General features: G+C 36.1%; 1 protein-coding gene across 1 annotated transcript in view; it reads left to right on the top strand.

Annotated features, from left to right (window-relative positions):
- Positions 1 to 260: 260 nt before the first annotated feature.
- The window catches only part of LOC150094747 (uncharacterized), a 437902-nt gene continuing 416666 nt past the window's right edge, over positions 261 to 21496 (top strand). Inside the window, exons 1-2 of the mRNA XM_090410976.1 lie at positions 261 to 489; positions 21125 to 21254. Of these exons, the coding sequence (XP_090267102.1) occupies positions 458 to 489; positions 21125 to 21254 (162 nt within the window). The 5' untranslated portion in view covers positions 261 to 457. The remainder of the gene's footprint in view (positions 490 to 21124; positions 21255 to 21496) is intronic.

The raw sequence follows: 21496 nt of genomic DNA, 5'->3' as shown, positions 1-21496 counted from the left end.
AACCCTCTACAGTCGTATGAAACAAGCTAACTCATCTTTGGCTGGAAGGGACTAGATAAATGTTCCTTACATCAGGCAAGGGAATCGAACCCAGGTCTTTCCGTCTTCTTCTATACCGGCTGAGCTTTGGAGGCGTATGAACATGGTTTTAGGAGAATATTAATAAAGGATAAACTTGATATTTGAAAAGAAAGAATTATTTCATAGATGGAGCTTCAGTTTGTTTTACTCTTCGAAAATGCTTGTAGTGATACGTTGTAGTAATATTTTTAAGACGAAAAGGTGTAATCAAATTTTATAAAATGGGACAAGTTTTGTTATGTAATAATATTCTAAACAGTGATGAAATATCAAAGTAAACTTTTGGCAGAAGAAAATGTAGCATGTCAACATGAAGTTAATTATACTAGGTAGTGTGTGAGAGTTGGATAAGTTATTAAAAAAGAGATTGTTTCTTATGCAAGAAAACAGAAGTGACAGTGTTCCTAAGTGAGTGGATGAGTCTCATTAAACACTTTTTAAAACGTTTAGTTACGTTAAAATATTCGTTGAAAATGTGTAGTTACTAAATTTAATTCTGTTTATTGTATTACATTGAGCTAACAAAGGCTGATGAATACGTATATTTTATTCCAGCAGTTTGAATTAATTTATTATTTTCATTAGTTTTTCAGTAATATTATTGTCACACCACTCCGTGATAATATTCCAGTTTAAGGTGATCATTCGTTTCCGATTTTAAGGGACGAATGATCACCTTATGAGTAACACAACTCAAAATACTTCCCCCTCCACACACACACACACACTTTTTTTTTTTTAATGGAATCCACATATATAACCCCCACCTTCTCATTGAAGTGTGTGTGTATGTGTATATATATATATATATATATATATGACCATTGTCCATGTGGAAGCTACATGATTACCCTTACCCAACAGAGCCAATTTGGGTTCTGTGACATGCTCTGGTCCTCATTCTTTCAGTCATACTTTTAGGTTATGATTTCTTAATTTTTCTTCTACTTGAGAAGCCTGGTCATTAGGACTAAAGAAATTCATTTCTTCCTTACATATGCTCATTTCAGAGATACTTTTCAGTCTCTGCATAGTTAAAATTTCTCATAATCATTATGAGAAATTTTATGCTTCCTGTCTACCAATAATCTCATATGCCTAACCATCTCATGATCTCCTCCTCTACTCCTCTTAATTTCTGGGCCTATAGCACTAGCTGACCAAAAAAACTGACCAAAACCTGTATCCTTTTCACTCAGTTTCACAAAATTTTGATTTTATGCTATTATTATTATTGCATGACACCCTCCAGGGTGTCCAAAGACTTATTGAGGGAGTTCACCTATTCTACAACTCTTTGTCTCCACCACTGAATCCATCAACTACAATGAACCGCAACTACCTTCATGATCTACACAAACGGCATCTACCGTCAACCACCACCACTAGTATTTTTACAGACAATCACCAACATCCATGCCCACGGCAGGATTTGAACCTGCAGCCTTTTGGCTGGAGCACGGATACGCTAACCACTCGACCAATCAGCATTATCTGTGTTATCCTCCTAGATTATTGACCATGCGAGGACAAAGATTCATCTTCTATCTTTCCTCACTTTTTTTTCTTTCCATCCTTCCTGAAATTACAAAACCTTCCATTACTGTATTCCTGTCATTTAATTATCCTGTCATCCATTTCTCATTTCTGTGATCTTCAGTCTGTCCTAAATCCCTGTTCCTCATTCCTAATACTTCTAGCATGCATAAGCATATCAACCACCTGTTGCAAGATTTATGTGCCAAACAACCATGTCATTACCCAGCTCATCATTAGCCACACATAAACTGCTATAAAAAATGCATTAGACACAGTAATATTTATTAAATATTGGCAGCAGATATTCTGTAATAAAAATAATAGTATATCATAAGTGTGGAAGAAACAAGCAATATAAAGAAACAGAACATAAGCTAAATACAATGCTTGGTTAACTGGTAACAGTGAGTACTGCAAATCAAAGGAGTAATATCAAACAGATATTGGACCGAGAAGCAGTTATTCCAATTTAAATTTGGATAGTGTGATAAAACAATGGAACTTCCTTTATTCATATTTAAAACTGCTTTTATGAATTAGGTGGTATCATTTCAATGGCTATTATTCACACCAGTGCTGTGTTGTGCAAGACCTGGCATACACCATTTCAGGTACTGAATTTTTCCACTGAACAGTCAGTCTATCCCACGTATGCTAAATTACATTCACAAGGAATCTGATAAATACTAGCTCAAAATAGCTGCAGAAGTTTTTCTTTCATAGTTGGCAAAAAAATGAGAAATCTTGTTAATTGGGAAATATCTGTGTATCAGGTGAAACCACTTCAAGATTCTGTTGATAGGTTCTAAGATGTGCAAAATGTGGCACATGAACTCTGTGTTCTGTTGTAGTATCCTTGTATATATAGAAGTTATAACCATTTCATTCCGTTAATGATTTGATTGAGAAAAGCTGTTGGTGCAGAGATGCCGATGAGAAGCAATGTCGTGTGCTTGCTCTGTTAACTTTTATAACTTTTAGCCACTCTAATTTTATGGGAGAAAATAATGAGCAGATGTATTTTATGTATTATATAAAATACATCTGGTGTATTATATGTGTGTCTATATATCTGCCAGTGAAGATGGGTTTATGATAAGCACTTGTTCTTGTGAACAAGGTACCAGAAGCTGTAAGCAAGATGTCTAAGAATGGCAAACCTCATAGCCCTTCTTTTTCATAATGAATTGAATTCATAGTTGCAGACATGATTTCATGTAAAAGATGATTAGTTTATTTTCATAATGAGACTAAATATCACATACAGAAAGAGAGTTGAGGATGAATAATGGAAAACAAAGTATCCTCCACATGATTTAAATAGTAATTAGTCAAGGGAGGGTATAGTGGGCTTTATTCTCCCTTAAATAGTGAGATATTGTTTCTCTCTTTACAAATGTGCCTGCTCAAGAAGTCCTCGATCTTCTCAAGAACAAATTATCCAAAAAACTCTGTACTTTACTCTTCCATTGCATAAAGTCAGGATACTTCAAATATGACAATAAGATCTACTTACAAAACTCAGGTCTGGCCATGGGCAGCCCACTTTCTCTCCAATTCTCACAGATATATTTCTTAATGATTTTGAAAAAAAAGCTATTAACTCCTTCCCCCTTAAACCAAAATTTTGACATCATTATATTGACGATATTTCCTCATCTGGGAAGATGGTGTCAACAACCTCAATTTAATTTTGGACCACCTAAACAAGTGTCATGAAGAAAATCTCTTCTACCTTCGAACTGGAATCTGATGACTGCCTCCCCTTTCTAGACCTGAAGCTTACCAGATGTGCTGAGAGTATCAAAATCTCAATTTTTGAAAAACCTACTCATACTGACAGATACCTTCATGTTTCTTCCCATCACTACCAGCCACAAAAATTAGCACACTTAGCCAAATCTTTACTTACAGAAGCAGAAATTGAAAATGAACTCCTTTTTCTTAAAAAAACTGTTATTAATAATGGTTTCTCTCTGAATCTTTCGCGTTTATCTCGAACTCAGATGGCCTTCCAACCTGTATTATTTGCCAAGAAAAACTGACGCACAAAAAAAGTCAAATTTGGAGAGACACTTCATGACAAAACATGCCACATTTGCCAGAAAATATCCTGCCGGTGACACGAGAAAGAGAGCAGTTGAAGAATTTCAGAAAAATGTTGAAAAATCAAGTTCTGTATTTAATTATTGGAGAGAGTCTGCCAATGATGTTAATATTGCAAGCTTCATAGTGAGTCAGGAGATCGCTAAGAGAGGAAAACCATTCACAGATGGTGAATACATTGGCAAATGTTGTTTTGTTAATGCATCTGAAGAACTTTTTTTGGATTTCAAAAGCAAAGCAGAGATTTTAAATAAAATTAAAAACATACCGTTATCTGCCAAAACAGTAGCAGATAGGACAGTTGCAATGTCCTCAAATGTGACCAACCAACAAGTCGAAGAAGTTAAATTAGCTTCAGCTTTATCAATTGTGGTAGATGTCTTGCAACATCAAGGACACAGCCCAAGTTTCCCTTTTTGTGTGGTATGTATCATCTGAGGGTCCAAAAGAAGAACTTCTGGGATTATTGCCACTCAAGGGCCAAATGCAGGGAGAGGACATAGCAAATGCTCCTTGAATGTATGGAAAAAAATCATATCCCACTCAATTAAATTATATCAATTGCAACCGATGGTGCAAAACGTATGATGGGAGCAAAAACTGGTTTTGTTTCAATTTTAAAAGGAAAAAGTAATCATGAAGTGATTACTTTCTATTGTACACTCCACCAGGAAGCACTTCGTGTACAAGCATTTACAGAAGAAATTGGTAAAATTATTGAATTGGTAATTACTATTACCAACACCATTATAGCAAAGAGACTTGACCATCGACAATTTAAAGAGTTGCTAAGTGAAACGGAGAGCGAGTATTCAGATCGTCTCCAGTACAACAAGGTTCGATGACTTTCCAGAGGCGACATGTTAAAGCGTTCTGCATCTTGCATAAATGAAATCAGGCTATTCCTCGACAATAAGGATGTTCAATATCCAGATTTAACAGAAGATCAGTGGTTGCAAAAATTGTACTTTATGGTTGATGTTACATCAGAACCGAATCAGCTCAATCGTAAATTACAAGGCAAGGGAAATACTGCTATTTCAATGATAGAAGAAGTTATTTCATCATCATCAAATTCCTGCCATGTACCCTCAAGGGGTTTTACAGCATATGATAGTACTACATGAAAAATTTACATCATTACTAACTTCCTATCTACAATTTTCCTCCAGATCAGTCTGTTACTTGTCATGACTCCAACATTATGAGTCTAAGGCACTTTGTATCGTATCAATCCACCTATATTTTGGTCTTCCTCTGGATCGTTTTCTTGCCAACTTGTCAGAGAATACTTGTTTTGCTATCTTTTCTTGCCCATTCTGTTTAAGTGACCACCTGAGATCAGCTCTGCTAAAGCATTCCTGGATGCTGACAATATCAAGTTCTCTCCTAATATTCTCGTTTTTAATATGATATTGCCATTGAAGCCATCTGTTCACACCTCTAATCTTTCTCAGGACTCTAATTATCTGCGGTCTCTAGTCTTTGGTCAAGTGTTTTACTTCTGACCCAGCTCTCAGATCCATAAGTTAAAACTGGTTTGAACACTGTCTTGTATACAGCTAATTTAGTGTTCCGACTAATTTCTCTCTTATTGACTTCCCACCATACCAGCTTTGTTGATTCTGTTGTCTATTTCCATATTTAATTTACCATCTTCCCTAAAAATTGTGCCTAAGTAGCTGAAATGTTTTACTTGTTCCACAGGTTCTCCATTCACAACACAGTTGACATTTTCAATGATTCTGCCTATTTTCATTGTCTTTGTCTTTTTATTGCTGACCTTCATACCTTATCTATTACAACAGTTATTCAATTTAGTCATAGAATCTTGCAGACTTGTAGCAGATTTATTTAGAAGTATAACATCTTCTGCATAAAGCAAAGAGCTGACATTAACATCTCCAATTTTGATATCATATTTAATACCACTTTCCTTCATAATGTGATCCATATAGATAATGAATAATAGAGGGGATAATGTACATCATTGTCTCACACCAGATTTACCATTAAACCATCTTCTTGTACATCCTTCAATTCTAACTGACGACTTACAACTCAAATACAGACGAAGTATTGCTTGATATAATGCCCCATCGACACCATATAACTGTAGCGTATTGAATAGCTTCTCTCTTGGCACCTTGTCATATGCCTTTTCCAAATCGACAAAACTTAAATACAGATCTATGTTATTTCCCATGATTTCTCCACTATTTGTCGTAAAGTGAAGATCTGATCCTGATAGCCTCAATTTGACTTGAATCCAGCTTGTTCTTCACCAAGCTTTTCTTCTACAATTGTTCTCAACCGTTTCTCAAGTATACTTGCATATATCTTACCAGGAACACTCAGTAGGGATATACCTCTGTAATTCACATTCAGTTTTATTTCCCTTTTTATATATGGGTACTATGAGAGCTCTACTCCAATCATCTGGAATTCGTCCCCCTGTCCAGGCATTCTGAACTATGCAGTGCAGCCACTGTAAGACTTTTATACCACCATACTTCAACATTTCTGGTCGAATATCATCTACTCCTGCTGCATGCCTTTCCATATTTCAAGCATTTGATGGCTTTTTCTACTTCAAGTATGGATATGTATTCCTGACTGCATGCCTGGTCAGTGTTTTTTTATCACTGTGCTGTCATCACTGCTTGTTTCATTTAGCAAATTTTCAAAGTAATTACTCCATACTTCAAGGATATCTTTTTCTCCCGTTTTCATGTCACCTTTATCATTTCTAACTCCTTTTACAGCACTTTCCTCCATTCCTAAGTTTCTTCAACAACCTCCAGAATATTTTGCCACCTTCTTGATATTTATTTTCTATGTTCTTGCCAAAGTCCCCCCATGGCTTTTTGTTTAGCTATTTTTACATACTGTTTAGCTTTCTTACATTTGTCTCTGTATTCTCTAAGAGCACAAGCTGACTTATTTGCCAGGAACTTGTGATATGCTTTCTTCTTTTCCTTCACTTCCTCTTTAACTTCCTGTGTCCACCATGGAGTTGCAATTTTTTTATCCTTGCAGACAACTTCACCACATGCCACTCTAGCTGAATCAATCAGGGTTTTCTTCATGGCTTGCCACTGAATCTCCAAGGTTTGGTTCCTGTTCTCAAACTCTTTCATTTTTCCTTCAATAATCTTTGTGTATTTTAGTTTACAATTCACATCTGAGAGCTGCTCAACTTTTATTCACTTTAAAACTTTCTTACATGTCATTCTTTTCAATATGAAATTCAATTTTATCCTGCTCAAGACTAAATAGTGATCACTTCCAATTTCAAATCCTCTGTACACTCTGGTGTCCTGCACGAGGGAGAAAACATCACTATCAACAATAACATAGTCAATGAGACTTTTCTTATTCCTTGCCTCTTCTATCTGAATTTGTGCACATTTTTATGTTGGAACATGGTGTTAGTAATAACCAGTCCATGTCCTGAGCAGAAATCCAACAGATATTTGCCATTATTATTAGCTTTGCTCTTTTCTCCAAATTTTCCCAAAATATTTTTGTATGTCTCACAATCATTTCCTACTCTGCTATTTAGATCCCCAACAAGGACCAACTTTTCCTTTTTCATTGTGTCAGTTGCTTTTTCTAAAGCCTCAAAAAATTCTTCTACTTCTACCTTAGTAGAACCTTCTGTGGGACCATAGGCACAAATAAGTCTCATTGTGCAGTTCCCCATTCTGATATTTACCCAAATCACTCTACTTGACACTGCCTGCCATTCAAGAAGATGAGCCTTGTAATTTGTGTTGAATACTATGGCTACTTCTTCTTTTTCTTGATTGTCATTTCCTGAATATAACATTTTGTATTTATTGCTGAGAAAGATCTCACCAGTTTTTGTCTTTTTTGTTTCAGTCACCCCTATTATGTCAATCTGGTACTTATCTAATTACTCTGCTAGCTCCATTTCTTTGCCATTGAGGCTTCTTATGTTGATAGTACTGATCTTTAACTCTGGTGATGTTGAGTTGAGGTGTATTTTTGAAAAGAAATTGATTCTGTGTGCTGAAGATTTAGAGAGGGTAACTTAAGTTCATTTCCCAAACCTGTCTCAATATCACCGAGAAAACAAGGCCTTTATTAACAAAGATTTTTTCAAGACAGCAGTTTTAAACCTGAGGGAATCTTTTCTTGAAAGGTTTCAGGATTCAGAAATAATAAAGCGACTCTAGCTTTTATTACAAATCCTCTTAATGCCAATGTGAAGGAATTAAATTTTTCTACGTTTGATATTCACATGGCTAATTTTGAAATACAATTCCTGGACTTGACAAGCAAAGACTTATGGAGCTCCAAATTTGTACGTCTTGGTACTGAAATAGAAGAACTGGAAAAACAAAAATGCAGTCTGATTTCACAGCGCAAGCAGACTGCTATAAAATAACTACAGAAGGCAGACTCAATGATTTTCAATACTTAGAATAGTCTTCTTCTGGACTCATATCATCAGTTGAAAAAATTTGCATTTGGTGTTCTCAGTATCTTCGCGGTCTACATATTTATGTGAGCAATTGTTTTCTAAAATGAATTTCATTAAATGTAAATTGAGGAACCAAATTACAGATGCCAACTTGGAATCTTGCCTTAAATTAAAAGTGACTAGTTACAAACTGGACATACAGAAAATTTCTGAGGAAATGCAAGCTCATTGCTCACACTGATTAAAACCAATGAGAGCAATTTTTTGTGCGATTTTTAATTCATTTAAAAATCATTTGGATTTCTTACACAAATTCATTTGAAGATCTTAGTAGTTTACTAAGATCTCCAAAAGATAACCATCCTTTCTATAAATATGCTGGTGTTTATAATGTTCCATGCTCATATGGCTCAAGTTACATCGGACAGACTTCAAGAAGCCTCGAAATCAGCAAAAGAAGCATGGCTATGTAAAAAACAACAGACAGGACATTTCTGGCCTATAGTCTCATTTCTCTACAACTAACCATGTCATTGAGTGGAACAAAAGCTGTTCTCCTTACATAGAGGAAAACTACCATTCAAGAGTTTTCAAAGAAGCAGCCACATTCGCTCATTCTACTGTTAACCTTAACATAAATCAAGGTTTTATATTCCCAGAGATATGGAAAACCCTAATTAGATCTTTAAAAATACAAGAAATGAACTTCAACACAAACTACAGGAAGTTCCTTAGCAACAGCTAGCTAACCTTGTACACGTGATACGTGTTTCACTCATGTTTGATGCTATTTTATTTGTAATTATTCTTGTCAGTTTTACAGTTACTCATAATTGTGAGATTGTTTTAAGCCTATATGTCAGTGCCTTGAAGATGCCAACAGTTAAAGTATGGCGAAACTAGTTGGTAGAGTTAATAAATTTTATCAATACTTGATCTGTAAACCAAATATTATTTTATTAATGAAAATCATTTACATATTTGTTCTTAGGGCAGATGTATGTGTAACCTTGTGAACATTTCTTAACACGTAATGCTAGACAACCAGAAGAAAGACAGTTATAGGTTCATATTCATGGTGGTAAAAGTAGGTCAAAAAGAGAATTCAGGAATGGGTGGATAATATTCATTTATAGAATATAAAATTCCAAAATATGGTTTGACGTACTTTGAATGAGTTCTTTATTTTATGAGGGGCAGCATGGCTTTGTGAAGGGTCAGTCATGCCTTAGTAATCTACTAACTTTTTTATAATAGTGACAACTGAGTTGGATAAATGAAATGGCTACATGATGATACTGCTGGATTTTGCAAAGACATTTGACTGGATACCACATTGAACTCTGTTACTCAAACTGCAATGAATGGAGATGGATATGAAACTGATGATGTGAATTGGTTCCAGCAGCTTGTAGAACTCATACTGTCATATGGTATGAGGGTTTGGAATCAGGACATGGCATGGCAGTAGTTGTCTGCTATATGCTTCTAAAATCACCAGTAATGTTTGTAAGTTTTCGTTGGCAGCTAATGGTTGAGACCATCTGTACTTTGATTTCCAAAGAAAGTTGATTAAAGTTAAAAGTGCTGCTCCATCTCCTACAGCCTTTGGATAATAAAAGACATTCAAAGATTTTTATTTTATTTGTTCTGAAGGTGTATCCAAATTTATACTTTTAGTGCTAATATACTTTCTGTGCTAATATCACCATATTGTGATATTAGCACAGAAATATAAAGAGTAAGCAGTCCAAAATGTTTTTCTTAAATATAAAAGTGGGCCTGGTGGGGGGGGGAGTCACTTCTGGTGGTGATTAAAAGTTCAGCCATATTAAGATAGCTAAGCTTCTCAATTTAAATCTGTAAGTAGGTAATCCTATCCCATTAAGTATGTAATTAGTGCTTTAAAACCATATTTCAAAACTTTGTCTGTAGGTAGTGATCTGCAATTCCTCCACTTGTGATACAAGAAAATAGTTGCAGAATAAATGTTCTTGGTAGAATAAATGTTTTCTGCCAGGATTTTCATACAAAACTCACTGATTGATTTAAAATGTTTTCTGTTGTCCTTATTTTAAGAGCTTAACATCGAAACTGGTGACTGAGAAACAAGTGTGGCCTGGTGTAAAACTTTAGTGAACCTTTTTTTGCATATTTATATAACAACTTGGATTGTATTTCATATTTTATGATTGGAAAATCAAAATAAAATACAAAAATTAATTTAGTAAATTTATTAAATATAAGATTTTTTTAGAAAAAATTACAGTAAATTATCTTGTTTTATCAGATTTTTTTTAATCTTTTTAACCACCCAAATGGCCACATGGATAAAATACATAAAAAATATAAGATTCATAATCATGCTGTTTCAACAGGATCCAGATGTTGTATTTACTCAATGGAACACTTTGCATCTTTGTAGTTATTGATTTGCATAACACATCAAGGACAGTACATTGGTTAATATACTTTAATTAAATTTCAACATTAAGATAGCTAAGCTTCTCAGTTTAAATCTGTAAGTAGGTAATCCTGTCCCATTAAGTATGTAATTAGTGCTTTAAAACCAAATTTCAAAAATCTGTCTGTAGGTAGTGATGATGATCACTACCTACAGATGTAGTACTATCATATCCTGTTAGGATATGATAGTACTACATGAAAAATTTACATCATTGCTAACTTCCTATTTACAATTTTCCTCCAAATCAATTTGTTACCTGTCAAGACTTCAACATTATCAGATCTTATATTTCTATCTTCTAAGGCACTTTTTACTGTATCAATCCACCTATATTATTATTATTTGACACCTCCAGGGAGTCCAAAGACTCATCGAGGGAGGGCACCTGCTCTACAACTCTCTCTCCATCACTCAATCCACCAACTGACTGCAACTACACCAACAGCATCTACCGCCAACCACCACCACTAGTATTTCCAAAGACAATCACAAACATCCATGCCCATGGCAGGATTCGAACTCACAGCCTTTTGGCTGGAAAGCGGATATGGTGATGCATATCATGGTATTCTCTGCCAACCTGGCAGAGAACACTTGTTTTGCTAATCTTTCTTTTCCCATTCTGTTTAAGTTGACCATACCATCTGAAATGAGCTCTGCTGACACATTCCTGGATGCTAACAATGTTAAATTCTTTCCTAATATCCTCATTTTTAATATAATAAAGCCACTGATGTCATTTGTTCACACCTGTAATCTTTCTTAGGACTCTCGTATCTGTTGTGTCTAGTCTTTGGTAAAGTGTTTTATTTCTAACCCAGCTCTCAGATCCATAAGCTAAAATTGATTTGAACACTATCTTGTATACAGCTAATTTAGTGTTTTGACTAATTTCTCTCTTATTCCATATAAATTTCGGTCTGACCCAGGACTTCTGTAGTTGAATTGCCAACTTTCTGTCTGGATGCACACTCTGTGTGATGGTGGATGGCTCCCTATTTTCTCGCCATTCAATTAATGCTGGGGATTCCACAAGGTTCTGTCCTCTCACCAAGCCTCTTCCTGCTATATATCAACAACCTACTTCAGTTGACCTCCAACCCAATACACAGTTTTGCAGACGACAGCACACTACACTCCTCACTTTCATTTGATAAACCTTACCCTATGCAACTCGCCTCAACCTACAGAACATCAACCACCACCACCCTCAATTCCGATCTCCAAGCCATATTAGAATGGAGTTCGGATAACCTCATCAATTTTAATGCTAATAAAACCCAGTTCTGTCCTGTTTTCCATAAAAAAAAAAAAAAAAAAGAACATTTTTCCTAGTATCCTTTTTGACAATACCTAAATTTCCAGACAGTTTGAGATCTCTCTTCTTGGAATCACCCTCACTTCAAACCTCTCCCTGGCATAAACACATTACAACTATTGCATCCCCAGCTTCAAAAAAACTAGGATTTCTCTTTCGCTCAAGACATTACTTCACCCCTGAACAGCTGTTACCATTATACAAATCACAAATCCTCCCAGCTATTGAATACTGCTCCCACATATGGGGTGGGGACCCTAAAAGCTCCCTAAAAATGCTTGACTCAATACAGAGGAGAGCAATCAGACTTATTAATGACCCATCTTTTACCAACTCTCTCCCCTCAACGTTCGCACAGACGTTTGGTTTCTGCAGTATGTATATTCCACAAATATTTCCATGGAAAATGCTCATCTGAAATAACATCAGTAATTCCTCCATCTAGTACTAAGCTCATTGTGACATGTGCAGCTGCTGCTCGACATCCCTTCACAGTACACCTAGAAACAAACAGAACAAGTTTCTTTTCCTCCTCCTTCATCTCTGCAACTGCTGCACTGTGGAACAGTCTTCCACCTGCTGTGTTTCCCAAGGAATACAATTTACAGTAATTTAAATCAAATGTAAACAAGTTCCTCCTTTCCCAACTCACTACCCATACACGGTACTAATGTATTATAGGTTGATCAACCAACCTCTTGTGTATGGGCACAACATTAAAAAAAAAATTATTCATTTGACTTCCTACCATACCAGCTTTATTGATTCTGTTGTCTATTTCCATATTTAATTTATTATTTTCACTAAAAATCGTGCCTAAGTAGCTGAAATGTTTTACTTGTTCTATAGGTTCTCCATTCACAATGCAGTTGATATTTTTAATGCTTCTACCTATTTTCATTCTCTTTGTCTTGTTATGGTGCCTTGTGACACCAGATCAATTATTAACCATCTTCCTGTACTTCCTTCAATTTTAACTGCTGGCTTACAACTCAAATAAAGACTAAGTATTGCTTGATATAATGCTCCATTGACACTATACAACTGTTGCGTTTCAAATAGCTTTTATCTTGGCACCTTGTCATATGCCTTTTCCAGATCTACAAAACTTAAATACAGATCTTGGTTGTATTCCCATGATTTCTCAGCTTTTTGTTGTAAAGTGAAAATCTGATCCTCACAGCCTCTATTTGGTCTGAATCCAGCTTGTTCTTCACCAAGGTTCCCTTCCAAATCCTTTTCAACCGTTCTCAAGTATACTTGCATAAATCTTACCAGGAACACTCAGGGGAAATACTGTTTGTAATTCTCACATTCAGTTTTTTTTCCCCTTTTAATGTATGGGTACTATGAGAGTTCTACTCCAATCATCTGGAATTCATTCCTCTGTCCAGACCCTCTGAACTATGCAGTGCGGCCACTGTAAGACTTTTATACCCCTATACTTGAGCATTTCTGGTTGAATATCATCTACTCCTGCTTCCTTTCACCATTTCAGGTGAAAGGAAGCAGGTTTTTGATGGCTTTTTCTACTTCAAGTATATGGATATGTATTCCTGACTGCATGCCTGGTCAATGTTTTTTACCACTGTGTTGTCATCACTGCTTGTTTCATTTAGCAATTTTTTGAAGTAATTGCTCCATACTTCAAGGATATCTTTTTTACCAGTTTTCATGTCACTTTTATCATCTCTAATTTCTTTTAGAGCACTCTTTCCTCCATTTCTGAGCTTTTTCATCAGCCTCCAGAATATTTTGCCACCTTCTTGATATTTATTTTCTATGTTCTTACCAAAGTCTTCCCATGACTTTTGTTTAGCTAGTTTTACACAATGTTTAGCTTTCTTACATTTGTCTCTGTATTCTCTAAGAATGCAAGTTGACTTATTTGCCAGGAACTTTTAACATGCTTTCTTCTTTTCCTTCACTGCCTCTTTAATTTCCTGTACACCATGGAGTTGTGATTTTTCTATCCTTGGAGACCACCTTACTGCATGCCTCTCTGGCTGAATCAATCATTGTTTTCCTTCAGAATTTGCCACTGACTCTCCTAGGTTTGGTTCCTGTTCTCAAACTCTTTCATTTTTTCTTGAATTATGTTTGTGTATTTTAGTCTACAGTTTACATCTGAGAGCTGCTCAACTTTTATTCGCTTTATTCAATTTTATGCAGCTGAAAACTAAATAGTGATCACTTCCAATTCCAAATCCTCTGTACACTCTAGTGTCCTGCACCAGTGAGAAAACATCACTATCAAGAAGAACATAGTATCAGTGAGACTTTTCTTATTCCATGCCTCTTTTCTCCATGTGAATTTGTGCACATTTTTATGTTGGAACATTGTGTTAGTAATAACCATTACATGTCCTGAGCAGAAATCCAACGGGTATTTGCTGTGCTCTTTTTTTCTAAATTTCCAAGATATTTTTGAATGTCTGACAATCATTTGGCACTCTGCTATTTAGATATCCAACAAGGAGACCAACTTTTTCTTTTTATTGTGTCAGTTGCTTTCTCTAAAGCCTCAAAAAATTCCTCCACCTCTACCTTAGTAGAACCTTCTATGGGATCATAGGCACAAATAAGTCTCATTGTCCAGTTCCCTATTCTGATATTTGCTCACATAAGTCTAGTTGATATTGCTTGCCATTCAAGAAGATTAGCCTCATATTTTGTGTTCAATACTATACTATTAGGGCTAGCCTGGTTGGCCGAGTGGTTAGCGTATCCGCTCTCCAGCCAAGAGGCTGCGGGTTCGAATCCCGCATAGGCATGGATGTTTGTGATTGTCCTCTCCCACTATGGACTGGGTCACCATGGGAGTCGTAGACCCAAAACCTCCCGCAATGGGAGAGGCCTTCACCCTGTAGTGGGTAGAAATATAGGCTGAAATTTTTTTTTTTTTTTTTTTTTTTTACTATACTATACTGAAACCTAAGGATGAACATTATTTCTGAAGATTACAACCACAAATTCAGAATGAATCAGCTTGTGGGCATTTATATAACTGATGATTTCGAGTAGAAAGCAGGTACACATTCAATTTTCAAATCGTGCACAAGGGGGGCATATCATAGCCAGTGCTGGCTCGAGGTTATGTGGCACCTCTAGGCCAGTTTTATCAACACATTTTAAGACAAGTCAGGCATCATAAAATTCTTTATTGTTAAAAGCAGTTTATAGTTATTGCCAAAAAAGTGCTTATAGAGCATTTTTTGGGGCAATGCTCGTACCACCAACGCTTCGACTCTCTGGTCCTCTTTAATACTAATACTTTTTTTACGATGTTGGTGCCCCAAGCGATTGTGCCCCTAGGCTGGTGCCTCTTGTTCCTAAGCCTAGAGCCTGCCCTGGTCATGATAGCACTCACCAGGGTAAAAGGCAAAACGGTGCGCTAAGCAAATTTTGTTTGAAGGAGGTTCTTTCGTGAAGGAATAAAGTTGCAAACTTGGATGTCTTGTATTGTCTTCAAAACATTATCTAGATGATTTTATGTGGGGAAGAATTATTGGAAAGCTTGAAGAACCCCACAGAATTACTGATATTGCCAGAGAATTTGGAATCTCACATTGCGTTATATTTGGGCTCTGGGTAGTGTTTCAAATCAATGAAATGTGTTCCAGATGTTTCATTGAACGGGGTCACACTTGCCCTACCATGGAGCATGAAGACAGACTTTTGGTTATAACAGCAAAATGTAATCGACGCACTGCAGCAGGTCATCTTGCAAGTCAGTTCTATTCAAGCATAGACATGCAGATGTCTTGACAAACTGTGGCAAGACTTTTGCGACATGGAGGCTATATGCCTGAAGGCCTATAGTCTGCATCCCTTTATCCACAGTTCATCATAGAGCACATTTTCAGTGGTGCTGAAAATGTGCTCTATCTTCTTCTTCTGCAGCTTCTCCCACTTAAGTGGGGTCACTGTTTGTTATGAGTCTCCTCCACACCTTCCTGTCTTGGGCTTTCACCACATCCAAGTTCTTCATCTTCAAGTCCTCTTCTACCAGCTCCCTCCATCTCTTCTTTGGCCGCCCACGCTTCCGCCTTCCTTGCACATCCATCTGCATGACCCTTCTTCCCACATATTCGTCCTCCCTCCTCATCACATGACCAAACCATCTCAACCTTGCCTCCTGTATTTTCGCTCCTAAGTTCGTAACTTTCACTGTTCCCCTGACATAGTCATTTCTCAGATGATCCTTTCTGGTCACACCGCACATCCACCTAAGCATTCTCATCTCTGCTACTTCCATCCTGCTAATGTTATTTTTCCTCAGGGCCGCAGTTTCTATAGCATATGTCATAGCTGGCCTCACTACTGTCCTATAAATTTTGCCTTTCAGATTGATCGGCACCCTCTTATCACATAACACTCCAGCCATCTCCCTCCAGTTCCTCCAACCTGCTTGTATCCTGCATCCCACTTCCTTCTCACCTCCTCCATCTTCTTCCACTGTTGAACCTAAGTATCTAAAGTCTCTCACCTTCCTGATGACATTTCCTTCCAGCTCCAGGTCTGTCTCCTGGCCACCGCCCACTGCACAACACATATACTCTGTCTTACTTCTGCTCAGTCTCATACCTCTCTCTTCCAGTACTTTTCTCCATCTTTCCAGTTTAGTTTCCGCTTCTTCTCTTGAATCTACACACAGCAAGATGTCATCTGCATACAACATTGTCCAAGGTGCATCTTCTCTCACCTCCTCTGTTACCACCTCCATCACAATATTAAACAGAAACGGACTTAATGCTGACCCTTGATACAAGCCAACTGTTACTTGAAAACTTTCTGTCTGTCCCAAACAGGTCCGAACACTTGTCTTCACATTTCTGTACATTTCCTGCACCAACCTGACATATTTCTCCGGCACCTTCTTCTCCCTCAGACACCTCCAGACTTCTTGCCTTGGCACTCTATCGTATGCTTTCTCCAGATCAATAAATACCAGATGTAGCTCCCTTTGTTTCTCTCGATATTTTTCCATCATCTGTCGTAACCCAAAGATAGCATCTGTTGTTGATCTACCAGGCATGAAGCCAAATTGTTCCTTTGCAATCTCCACCTCCTCCCTCAATCTACCATCAAGAACCCTTTCTAGGATCTTCATTGTGTGGGACATCAACTTATGAAAATGTGCTCTATGATGAGCACATTTTCATAAGCTGTATCCATAAAAATTGGACAAGACACCAATGGACTAATGTACATTTTATTCTTTCCTCCGATTATAAATGACATTTGATTTGGCATGAAAGTGGTACTGCTGTCCATCATGAGAATGTTCTTGAAAGGGATGGATACGGTGGTGGTGCTGGGGTCATGGTGTGGGGAGTGATTATGCTTAATGGACACACCAAGCTACAAGTGCTGGAAAAGGGGACTATGATTTGCAACTGATATTGCAATGAAGTTCTTCAACTTCATGTTCAATTGTACCATGGTGCCATAGGTGAAGAATTCATTTTTATGGATGACAGTACCACACCACATCATACACGAGCAGTGAAGTTACCTCTGAAGATCAAGAATATTAATCAAATTGAGCGACCAGTATGCTCCCCAGATCTCAACCCCATAGAACATGTTTGGAATTCAATAGGGAGACACATTGCTGCTCGAAATTCCCCTCCAGAAAACAAACAAGGCCTTATCCTTGCTCATGGAGGAGTGGGCCAGTTTGCCTCAAGAACTCCTGGATCACTTGGTGCCAAGGATTATATTTCATTATGAGAGCTGCATCACAGTTTTAGGCAGACATGTTCCATACTGAAATATCTCTTTGCATAGTCGAGCATCTTCCATTAATTCCTTAACTATGTCCATAGTGAATTTGTAACTTTTGCCAAAAATGCATTGCAATTTAATTTGTACAAAATTTATAACTCATTTTTTGTGTAATATAATTTATTAGTATGCTGGCAATAAGTTTATGCCCACATTTGGCTGTAGTTACATATTTACTATGTCTATAGTAAATTTGTAACTTTTGCCAAAAATGCATTGCAATTTAATTTGTACAAAATTTATAACTCGTTTTTTGTGTAATATAATTTATTAGTATGCTGGCAATAAATTTATGCCCGCATTGGGCTGTAGTCATGAAACTTTTTTCATATACAAGTAAAAATATAGTTCATCCTTAGTATTTGGAGATCAGTGTGTAAAGGGATAGAACTTTTCTTTGTTTGCTAAAATATGTATCCATATGCATTATGGATAAATGCTTTTTTCCCCCATTGTGCATATAATTTTGTGCACTTAAGTGGGTGACTGATGGTTCGAATTCTCCATGGACATGGATGTGATTGCCTTAATGTGGGAGATGAATTTCATTGCCCATTGTGAGACCACGCCCTGTCTACCTGAAGTGGCTTGAAGAAACTTCCATGTTTGGTTTCTAGACTATGTAAAATAAATAAAAATACCCCAAAAAATATAAAATTAATAAAAAGCAGGGGGGGAAAAATCCCTTAGCCTACCCATGGTATGAATATACTATAGGTTTACAGAAAGACCTTTAATGCGTGGGAGCTACATTAAAAAAAAAAAAAAAAGTGGCTTGTAACAGGATTTTATTAATTATAGAAAGCAGAAACATCAATTTTTCATATCAATCAGTCAGTATCATCCAAACTGGGATATTTTTGAGAGAGAGAGAGAGGGGGGGGGGGGAATTATTATAACAATAATATATTTTGAAATATTTATTGAATTGATAGACCAATACATTCGTTTGGTTATATTGTGGACCTATAAAGTAGTTTTATTAAACAAAACTATTTTCAAAAATAAAATTCTTTCTAAAGAAAATAAAAACAGCATATGCATGTGTATAATAAACCAAAATAATAATTTTGTTATATTGATTATCTGAACAATAAAAAATAACATAAGCAGAATAATTGTTCTTGGTAAATATTCACATACTTCAGTCAGTTTATTGGGCTTATCTTTTTAAAACTCTGTAAACAATGTTTTTCTGAAGAATATATATATATACGAGGAGGGGTGGCTAAAAAGTTCTTGGCCTCAGCCATAGATGGCAACACTATCGGCAAGTTTTTTTTTGTTTTTCTAAGTTGGTACATCTGCCATTAGCATCCATGTGAAATTGCAAGTCATTCTATCAAGTAGTTTTTTTTATACACCTGTCTGAAGCAAAAGTGTTGTCTGTATCCCTTGAAATGGATAAAATTGAGTATCGTGCGGTTATAAAATTCTTTGTAAAAGAAGATTAAACACCAAAAGAAATTCATTTGAAGTTCCTAAAAGTTTATGGGCACTCTTCTCCTTCATTTTCGACAATTAAGAAATGGGCTGCCGAGCTTAAACATGGCCGTACCAGCCTTGAAGATGATCCACATGAAGGACGTCCAAAAAGTGTAACAGCACCAGACATCATCGATCAAGTGAATGATATGGTATTGGATGACCAATGAGTCAAAGTGTGTGAAATTGCTGCAAATTTGGGAATTTCCAAAGAATGTAGGATATATTTTGCATGAAGAATTGAAAATGAAAAAGCTTTGCACAAGATGGATGCCACACTTGCTCACAGCAGATCAAAAATGCACTCACATGAACATCTCTAAACACTGTTTGGAGCACTTTAACAAGAATAAAACTGATTTCATGTGTCGATTTATTACTATGAATGAGACTTGGATGAAATAATCCCTCCCCCTCCTCTCTCTCTCAAAAATGTCCCAGTTTGGATGATACTGACTGATTGATATTATGAAAAATTGATGTTTCTGCTTTCTATACATTACACACCAGAATCCAAACGGCAGTCAAAACAGTGGACATAAGCCAGTTATTTAGCGCCAAAGAAGACAAAGTCGGTTCCATCAGCAGGAAAGGTCATGGTATTGGTGTTTTGGGATGCTAAAGGCATTTTATTTATTAATTATCTTGAAATGGATAAAACAATAACCGGGGAATATTATTCCGATCTTTTAATCAGATTAGATGAAAAACTTCATGAGAAAAGAACTGGTTTGCAGAAGGAAAAAATCATCCTTATAATGCGCCTGCCTACAAAGGTTTTTGTGGGAAAAATTAAGGGATTTGCACTAGGAATTGTTGAAACATCTACCCTATTCCCCAGATTTGGCTCCCTCTGACTTCTATCTCTTCCCAAAACTTAAACTCTTCCTCGCTGGTCGCCATTTTTCTTCAAATCAAGAGGTGATTGCAGCTGTAGAGGGGTATTTTGCAGATCTTACCGAGAACCACTACTGGGACCGGATAATGTCACTGGAGCATTGCTGGAATAAATGTATTAGTCTTAAGGGTATGTTGAAAAATAAAAATAATTTTGAAATTATAAACTCGTTTTTTCATTGTGAGGCTGAGAACTTTTCAGACCACCCTCGTGTGTGTATATATATATATATATATATATATATTGGGTGTGCTGAAAAGTTGTGATAATTATCATGAAGGAATTGACATGTCTTATATATTCTTAAAAAAAAAAAAAAAAAAAAAGAAATTATTACAATTTGATGAAACATAGGGTTCTTTCTTGTGGTTATATCATTTGCTTTAATATCACTTTTGTTCTAGGTGTTTATCAGAGCCTTTCAGTTCCCCTCATATATATTGATGTCATTAAAGTTTTCTTTTAAAGTTACCAGCAGTATTCTGGTAATTTGCATTTTATGGTCAATAAATTTGAAATCGCTGACACTTTCATTTGATTCTTTCCTGTAGACCGCACTATTTTTAATTGAGAAAATACTCTTTCAGCAGGTGCTGAGGTACCTAGTAAGCTCACAGCAAATTTTACTAAATGGAGAAGAATATTCTCAATTCTAATTTATTTGTATTGAAATGTATAAATATTTCAAAAAAATATAAATCTGGGACTAATGCTAAGTTGGACAGGATGTTGTGACAACAGGCATAAACTGAGACATATTGTCACCATAATAATAAGCCACTGTTTTAATTTTATGCATTCCCTAGCTATATTTTTCTAATATATTCTACATAATTTTTCTGTTTAGTTTTTGAACACAATTTATATTTTGGCTCTTGATTATGAAAATACTCAATCTTATTTATGCTATTATTTGTTATGTATTTGCATTTTCTTGGATTTGTTTTCATACTGTATGGATCTTGAATATAATGTTTAACATTTATGTAGGATGTCTACTAAAGTCAAACGCAAAGTTACTGTAGAAAATAGTAAAGACAGTTCTGATGCACCTCGAAGACCTAGTGTGTTTGAACGCCTTGGCCCTGGAGCTGTTAGCATTAGTTCTCAGTCTCAAGATGTGAGTATAATTAAGTAGTACCCAAAGCGCCCCCCCCCCCAAATTAATAACTGAGATTAAATTTTGTAATTTTATTCTAGTTATTTTTACAAGATCTGCTAACATTGCCTATACCAGATCCTCAACTCCTTTAAATATATAAAACTAAAGTTATTAATTTATAACAAACTGTATCCAGAGTGTAAGATTATTTTATAATTTATGCTTATTTTACATTTAGCAGTAGATGAAAGCAGTTTTAT

This window comes from Typopeltis vanoorti, chromosome 21 (genome assembly GCF_054136105.1).
Source record: "Typopeltis vanoorti isolate ZY-2024b chromosome 21, IOZ_Tvanoo_1.0, whole genome shotgun sequence".
Taxonomy (NCBI): Eukaryota; Metazoa; Arthropoda; class Arachnida; order Uropygi; family Thelyphonidae; genus Typopeltis; species Typopeltis vanoorti.
The sequence above is the reverse complement of the archived record's forward strand: the minus strand, read 5'-3'. Positions and strand labels throughout refer to the sequence as shown.